Source organism: Dichomitus squalens (genome assembly GCF_000275845.1).
Source record: "Dichomitus squalens LYAD-421 SS1 unplaced genomic scaffold DICSQscaffold_67, whole genome shotgun sequence".
Taxonomy (NCBI): Eukaryota; Fungi; Basidiomycota; class Agaricomycetes; order Polyporales; family Polyporaceae; genus Dichomitus; species Dichomitus squalens.
In genome coordinates, this window is record NW_006766949.1 from 133,572 (window position 1) to 142,152 (window position 8,581).

An 8,581-nucleotide genomic window follows, 5' to 3' on the forward strand; every position below is an offset into this window, starting at 1 on the left:
GCATCAGTGTTCTGCTCGCGAGGTATAGTTCTTATGGAAAGGTTCGTGCGGACTCGTCAAGCATGTGCAGCTGCGGCAGTCTGTTCTAATGAACATAATTTGCCGGAGTCCTGTCCATGGACTTCCCCCACTTATTCCACTCACTTCGAATGGAGCTCTCTATGGCCCAGGACGGTGTGTCCAGCTGTCAGAGCTGAAATCGTCTGCAGCACGCCGCACATCCGCCATCTCAGACTGTCGGTAATCGTGCGCTCTCACGTGAGCTTCGGTTGATGGAGTGTCTATCGACCACCTTTTGTTCTGCGGGTAGTACGACAATAACGCTACGCGCTACTTCCCTCAGCAACTTGCCATGCCCTTCAGTGGAGGCAGTATAACGGAGGGAGAGCGTCCCACCGATCGGCTGCCTTCTACCCTCGTGGATTGCCTTACTATGTATGGGAATACTCAGTGGGGGATGCAAAGAGAGCCGCCACTATACCGTGAATCCCAGCATCACGTCTGTATGCTAGTTGTCATATGGCCCTTTTTCCATTGGGCTTGTCAACTTTTGGAGGTAGTGGGAACGATGCCTTGGCCCACGCGGCCCTTATGACGCTGCTGACTTTCAAATCATCTGCTTTGCGGGCAACGGAGAAGTCAGAACTAGACTTCTGCGATTGATTCATCGGGAACGCAGCCTCCGTGTACGTTGCACAAAGAAGCGTATGAGCTTGTGTCCCACCGCTGTAGTCGGCTGTCTATAAAGCATTATGAGTTCACGACGTCTCGATTGACTGGCACACTCTGATGGTCGACGTCAAGTTCCCAACCCCATGCTGCGACGCCGTAAGCAGCAGCGAGAAGCGCGTCATCCGGCGCGGCAAGGTCGTCTCACCCCAATCTAGGCGAGCTTACGACACCTGAACCGACGTCCAGAGCACAGACGACCTATCAGAGAACCCTTCGCATGATGCTTGGCGAAGGGCTCGGTACGGCAAGCAGGTCAAAAGAAATCGAGAACCGCAATCTGTGGTCAGACGAGACGCTCTCCATACGCACCCTGTTTCCACTGTCTCGGGCTTCTCGCACTTCTGCAATATTGTCCCGCCCTCTGTACTCTCACAGCTACCGCTCTATTGGGTCATCCGACCAGTGGAACCGACGGCTACATCGTCCATCTGCCATCTGAGTGCCTTCGAATTACGACCGCGTCGCTTTGTGTCGGCTCTACGCTGCCGTATTTGTCTTCTGATGACATGACCCCACAATGCAGACGATATGCAAGTAGTTTCCGCCGAGAGGGGAATTCAGTGCGATGTCGTTGTGGCGCGCAGAGAAGAGAACGTGCGTGGCGGGTTATCTTATCGCCCCCGGGCTTGTCCCGGTCCCCGGCAGTTTCTCTCTGGCACTTCGCCTTTTTAAGGCTAATGTCTGTCGGAAGGGCACCATATTGGGCGAAGTGAGCTCCGGAAACCCTCGCCAACGGGGCGCCGGGCGCCGGCTGCGGGTGATCAAGGGAGATCTGAGGAATGGGATCTGAGAGATAACTGTACTGGGCTCGACGCCACCGACTCCTTAACTATGACACAAGCACGGACGCAGGCACGCACTCTTTCTCCCTCTGGACTCCTCCCCTCGCCCTCTCGCCCATTGCGCCCGTCGTACTTCTTTCCATTCTTCTGCTCAGGTTCCGATTGTTGGGTCTAGCTTCGCTTGGTTCTATCCAGTCTACTCAGGTTTCGTGTGTATGGCGCGGGATAGCTGGACACCTATTGGGCCGCTTCTTAAGACTACCTTCGAAGTAAGTCGCCTTCTGCTCCGACTGTCCGGCCCACATCGCTGACGATTCGCCGCGTGCACTCAGTCTATCCTTGAAGTATTCCTTATTTGTATTGCGGGATACATCCTCGCCCGCAAGGGCATCCTTGATAGGACCACTCAGAAGGTTCGTCGATCCCTTCTTATACCTATCTCGCTATGACTTGTGGAGCTATGCTCTTACTGGGAATGGGGATCCCTCCCACTGCGACACTACTTCTGGTGACCTGGAATGGCCCCGGCGACATGTAGGACAGCGCGGAGAATGCGTGGGCGAGCATACGCAGTCGCTGTGCTACGAATGCTTGGCACGCCTTTCGCCGGCCCAACGACGTACATCTCCACGCCTCATGGCCCCTCAGCATGTCCATGCTACACTTGTGCTACAGAGTTCTTGCTGCGTGCTCCTAGATATTCTCCCTACTCCCTGTCCTACTCACCAAGTCACATCCGCATCGGTTTGTTCCTTCGGAGCTAATTGTGATTATGTCACATCTAGAAACTCAATCGACTGAACGTTTCGATATTCACGCCCTCTTTGCTCTTCTCCAAAGTCGCATTTTTCCTATCGCCAGGTGGGTTGAAACAAAATGTCTGATTACCGAGACAGACTTTGACTTCGCTGCCACAGCGAAATTACGAGAATTATGGATTATACCCATCTTCTTTATCATCACAACCGCGGTCTCCATGATCGTCGCATACTTTCTCAGCGTCATTCTCAGGCTGAAAAGGTCGCAAAGGTACGGTCACAGGATGCATCGATTCCAAGTAGTTCTGCTGACGAGTTCACTGCAGGGCTTTTGCAATAGCGGCGGCGATGTTCATGAACTCGAATTCGCTTCCTATAGCTCTGATGCAAAGTCTCGTTGTCACTGTACCCGGCCTCAAGTGGGATGAGGATGACAGCACGAACGCGATGGTGGGTCGCGCGCTGACTTATCTCGTGTTGTACTCTACCCTGGGCATGGTGGTTCGTGCTTTCCGTTTATCCAACAAAACACACTTCCTCAGTGCATCCACAGGTTCGTTGGAGCTACGGAGTCCGTCTGCTATCTCAAGCAGATCCGGAACCAGTGCAGCAGGAGGCCGAGACTGATGACGTCGACAGCGAGGCCAGTCCTTTGCTGAGTCCATCAGAGGTACCGTTTCCACCTTCGACGGCTGAGGAACAACTACTCCGACACGGCAACGCCTTCTCCCATTCTCTTTCCTCCGATGGCTCACAAACGGTCGCTCACGGTGGCCCCAATACCAATCCAGAACTGTCCGTCGAAAACACTACCGGTGGGAAGATTTTCTACTCGTTCCCCAACACCCCCGCTACGCGCTCAGGAGACCTGACCCGCTCCGGTTCAGCCACCAACACCGAAGTCGAAGACGACGACGACGACGAAGTGGGCGACGTGCTCCCCCCGGGCCGCCGCCCACGCACCACGCCCACGTCCTCCCGCGTCCAGGCGCGAATGCGCCGGCTGCGACACAAGACCCGCACGGCGTGGCGCACGTTCCGCGAGTTCATGACCGTCCCGCTCTGGGCCGCGCTCACGTCGCTCGTCGTCGCGTGCATCCAGCCGCTCCAGCACGCGCTCGACGACCACTTCCCCCCCGTGAAGAACGCGATCGCGTCCGCGGGCGACTGCTCGATCCCGATCACGCTCGTCGTCCTCGGCGCGTACTTCTACACGCCGCCCGATCCCGATGCGGAGCAGCGCGCGCGCGCGCGGCGGGGCAGGGAGGAGGGGCTGCCCGAGCACCAGCGGCAGGTGGAGCGGAGCGCGTCGCGTGCGTCGCTGCTGGAGAGCGTGAGGGACATGTTCTCGATGAAGTCGGTGCGGCGCGCGGAGGGCGGCTCCAGCGCGTCAGCGCGCAAGGGCGCACGGCCGGGGGAGACGAAGACGGTCGTGGTCGCGATCATGTCGCGGATGATCATCACGCCGCTCGTGCTGCTGCCGCTCCTGGCGCTGTCCGCGAAGTACGACTGGCAGCGGGTGTTCGACGAGTGCGTGCCCGCTTTCTTTCCTCGTGCCTGCTGAGACGGTCTTCTGAGATACTTTTTGCGTTTGTAGCCCGGTATTCGTGGTGTCGAACGTGCTGCTGGTCGCGTCGCCGCCGGCGCTGACGCTCGCGCAGATCACGCAGGCCGCGTCTGGGGACGCGTTCGAGCGGCTGATCAGCAAGACGATCTTCTGGTCGTACTGCGTCGTCACGCCGCCGTCGACGATTCTTGTCGTCGTCATCGGCCTTGTGCTCTCGAAGCTATGATGTAACCATTGGTGAGGAACCTTTTCCCCTCTGCACCGGTTCGGACGCGTTGCGATCGTGATATGGCCCTCCGCGAAGGGAGTCGAAGGGGCCCATACGCTGGTGGACATTATGCGGAGATGAGGCGCTACGGGACCAAACGGTTTGGGATGATGTGGTTGGGTGGTGTTTCTTGGCACTGCGCTGCACCTCGGTATCCTCTGTTGACGACATATACGAGTAGATCTATTGTACGACCCTCGACATAGTGTTCATACTTTCCGTGTTCTCATCTCGCAATGCAATCGTAGGTCTCCGCTTGCACATCCCCCTTGGTGCCGCCGTTACCATTGCATGCGTCAGCAAAACGAAACGTGCGGTGCTGACCAACTCTGCCCTTGCAGCACGGTAGTATGCCAGGTGAGCTGATCTGATCTTGGGACACGTTGGCCGAGGCTTTCCTACTCATCGCTCAGGCTTGTACCAGGACTTCTGAGTATCGTTCGAAGTCCAGATAAGCAGCTGACACAGCCAACGTCAGCTTGTGGACGTAGCGCCCAGGTTGCTTGCTATCCGGATACCTCCTGGCCAGGAAGCACAGCCACATTGTCTAGGCACCTTCCTAAAGCGACGGAGGCTCTCGAACATTCGCACTCGTCCGCGAATGGTCGGGACACTGCCAGCGATGTCTGGACAAGTCTTGTCCGTTCTGTGGCGCTCGGGTGGACTCGCAGCACCGCAGTCCTCCCACCACGCCACGTCGCCTCGAATACGCTTACACGCACATCCGCGTTCCGCTGGCACTCACCTGCATTCCGGATGATTCGCAGCTCCTATAAAGGGCATGCGCACCTCGCAGCCTCCTCCCCATCCCGCCGCCTCAGTCGCAGTCGAGTATCAAGGACGTCTTCGAGTCTCATCTCCATCACCCCGACTCTCTTGAACACCTATCAAACCATGTCGAGCCCCATCGCTATTCCCTCCGTCAGCACCAACACTCAGCGCGAGTCCAGCCCGAACACGGCCGCGCTCTCTCTCCCCGGGGATCATACAAACGGCTTGTACGTGCCTGTTCACCGACGCGGCGCGTCTGCCTCCTCGACTTCCTCGAGCTCCTTCCCTGAGCACGGATCACTCTCGCCCGTCGCTCGCTCCACTGGGCCGCGCACGCGCTCCGTCTCGCCTATGCCGCGCACCCCGCGCTCGCCTTCCCGTACGGGCAAGCGTCACCTAGGTACGTCGTGCGCACGCAAGACGAGTCGCGAAGCGGAGACTGACGGAGATCGCGCCCGTACAGACATCTCCCCGATGCCGTCTCCTCGCCCCGCAAATATACCCCTCGCCTCGAAGATACCCAACACATACACACTCACCGAGCTGCTCGCGCTATCATCATGCCCCGCGCCCTTGACACCCTCCCAGCGCACGCAGATCGACGCGCACATCCCGTTCATGACGCGCAGGCCCCCAAAGGCGAAGGCCGCGCCCTCTGGCTCTTCCGCGCCATCATCACCTCCATCTACTACCGCCCCGCTCCCCACGCCCACCCCCGCACCAATCGCCAAGTCAAACGCGGACGCGCAGAAGACGCGCCGCCGGCGCCCCGGGCGCAAGAACTCGAGCGGGAAGCCGCGCGTCGCCCCCGCCGTCGGCGCCGACGTCGAGAACCGGCGCCGCCGCGTCGCGAACTGGGGCTGGGCCGCGCATGGGGGCAGCACGCTCGAGCAGGAGAGTTGGCGGGCGCACGCGCTGCCTATGCCCGCTTGAGATGTGTGTGTGCGCGCGCTGAGGACCGGATGTGGAGCTTGGGAGGATCGAACGGACTTGGGACTAAGACCACCGCTCTTTGAGGATGTACGTGTACTGTAGTAGCATAATGAGACATGAGTCACACCGCGATCGTTGGAAACAATCTCTGCGCGTGATGTAAGCGAACAACGCGGACTCTTGGTGGAGCTAGGTGGTAATTGGTCATGCCGCTGAAGGCCTATGGATCTCACCATGAGATGGCTGCGAGATGCACTGTAGATGATGCGGAGAGATTTTCAACGTTCAAAGCCGTGCCGTAGTATGTAGATGTTGCTGCGCCCCAGCTGACCAGCGATCGTTGCGGGGAAAGTTATCTGGGAGCGCAACTACGCCGGCCTTTTGGGGGCTCCAAGCCATCCGCGGTTCTCCTGCGCATCTAACGCGATGAGTCCCTCGCAGGCGTGGTTGGTACATGCGTATTCGAAAACTTCCCCCAGTGTCGCAAGTTACATATAACAGATGATCTCCCAAGTTCGCCGAGGTAAGCCGTGGGCGGCGGCGAAGAAAGCGTGTATGTAGCTGTGTGTGTTGTATCTCTCCCTCCCGGCTGTGTTTATATACGTTTCGCAGTCATGACCAACGCGAGCCTCCCGCCCGACGCGCAGACGCCCCAGAAGGCGATGTGCAGTACGTACGCTCTCGTGATTGTGAGACGCGAGTCTATCGCCCACACTGCCCGAGCGGGCGTGCCGCTTGTAAGTGTGTCATCAGCGATATCCGAATGAACGACCCTCCGAACGCGGACTCACGTCGAACCCGGTACATCAGGAGAAGTAAATACATCACCTCATGCCACCGGTGGAACAGCCAGCCGCAGGTGTTTCTCCCTCAGGTTCATCATCTCCCTGTCATGTAGCGGCTGTAGCGGCTGGAGCATCTGCTCCAGCTCGATGGCTCGGTACGACCATCGAGCTGCTGTGCGTGTGCAGAACAGTCCGCGTCTGCTGTAGCCTGTAGGGAACGCGAGTAAGTAAATAACACAGGCCGGCCGCTCCCAGCGTCCGCGCCCGAGATGTCCGTGCGAGCAAACTTCGTTGATGCGTATGGACGTGTGCCGCACGCCTCGGGCCCCGGGATGCCTCAGGTCGCAAGGAGAGATCGGCCAGCCCGTCTCTCGCGCCGCGCAGGCATCAAAGGAATGGTTACTTGGGGTTTCAGATCGGGCTCTGTCCACCATCGATGCCGTGGGCGCCTCCCGCTGCTGCTGCTGTGTCTGTCTGCGCCCTCACTACAGCACCAGACAACAGTTGGGAGGAGGCGCCGCGCGGTGCAGATGATGAGTTTGCATGTTTCCACCAGGGCGCCAGAGAGGAAGGACGTCATGATCATGCGTAGCTGCCGACCTGCATTTGTGGCAGCGACAGCAACCCCAGTGTTCGGACAGCAAGGCGCCCGCCGACAGGGCCGCCGTAGGATCCATTCATTTCATGTACTTTCCTGTACTGCGATAATGTTAATTATCGGCAGGCGAAAGGAAACGTGCATACACAGTCTAGGTGCCAAACACGAGACATGTTGGAGGAGAAGCAAGCGATGGACATTGGAGACGGGATATACAGGGCTGGCCGGTCGCGAGAGTACATACCGGCGAGATCCGCACTTGTCGTCGTTCCCGGGATTCAACCTTTCTGCAGGCAGCATTATATCCGAAGGGGTTAGAACGACTTGTCCCTGGACGTACATGAGAATCGCTCGAACTCTCGCAGCTCACAATCAGCTACTTGTACTGCAGGAGACTGGGCTCACGACGCTGCGATGACAAAGATCAGGTGGTCCAAATGTCCAGTGCGCGCAGGGCCCTTTGAGCACATGCAAAGCATTACGCCGAGCAATATGCCTGATCGCGCAGCCAAGAAAAGACGAAGATACTGAGAGCCGACCGACGCCAAGGCTGCACCAGCTGAAGACGGGCATGCTTGTCCGATCTGGTAGCAACTTGACATGTCCTGATGAGCGGAACTCTGATTCTGGACAGACGCCGGCGTCTCCAGGCATAGCAAACACTTTCTGCCACCACATGCCTTCTCGGCTTAGAAGACGCGAAGACACGTGGCGTAGAGGAGGAAAAGCAGGTACCGTTCTCCCATGACGATGCTGGTGAGGCCACACCGGCAGCGCTATGGAGCGACAGGTATGATTGCGCAGTACTGGAGCCCCTCTACGAGCAACGGCCGACCACTGGCAATACGGGCGGGTTGTTCCCCTGACGACGTCCACGCCCAGATGAGTCCCCGCACCGAACTTTACTAGTGCGACCCCAGAAGCGACGCATTAAGCGCCTGACCCCAGAAGCGACTGACACGCCTCCAGGTCTCGCATTTCCCTGTCAATAAATGTACAAATGTTACACATGAGACTATGTGCTTCTGAACTATTACTTCCACAAAGAACGAAGGAAATCGGGAGAAATTCGCTCCCGATACAAGTCAATCTGAGTAGGGTTCCAGGGGTTTACTAACCTTGTTGAATTGCCACAAAGAGATCGGCATGGCCGATCTTCTTGTAACTCCAGGAATTATTTCTAACATGTGCACTGAGTATGATTATTCAGTTTTCGAAGGATTACGGATTGCGGTACCTGAGGAATGGGAAGGGGGTCTCTCGAGCGTGACATTCAGCCACTGACCGAGATAAGGCTGACTTTGATTATGAGCGCCTCGACTAGTGTTCCCTCCGCCAACGTCGTTATCAAACGACTGATAATGGCGGTGTTTAAATCGGCAGTCTT

General features: G+C 57.8%; 2 protein-coding genes across 2 annotated transcripts; both read left to right on the forward strand.

Moving 5' to 3' along the window:
- The first annotated feature begins 1,608 nt into the window (after nucleotides 1-1,608).
- DICSQDRAFT_93144 (uncharacterized protein) lies at nucleotides 1,609-4,453 on the forward strand. Its single transcript, XM_007370422.1, has 7 exons — nucleotides 1,609-1,783; nucleotides 1,847-1,927; nucleotides 2,300-2,375; nucleotides 2,432-2,543; nucleotides 2,599-2,773; nucleotides 2,826-3,802; nucleotides 3,870-4,453. The coding sequence occupies exons 1-7, from the start codon at nucleotides 1,730-1,732 to the stop codon at nucleotides 4,063-4,065; spliced, it is 1,671 nt and encodes a 556-aa protein (XP_007370484.1). The 5' UTR covers nucleotides 1,609-1,729; the 3' UTR covers nucleotides 4,066-4,453.
- A 12-nt stretch (nucleotides 4,454-4,465) lies between these two features.
- DICSQDRAFT_183608 (uncharacterized protein) lies at nucleotides 4,466-5,954 on the forward strand. Its single transcript, XM_007370423.1, has 2 exons — nucleotides 4,466-5,278; nucleotides 5,342-5,954. Exons 1-2 carry the CDS (start codon nucleotides 4,864-4,866, stop codon nucleotides 5,809-5,811), a joined length of 885 nt encoding a protein of 294 aa, XP_007370485.1. The 5' UTR covers nucleotides 4,466-4,863; the 3' UTR covers nucleotides 5,812-5,954.
- Nucleotides 5,955-8,581: the final 2,627 nt, after the last annotated feature.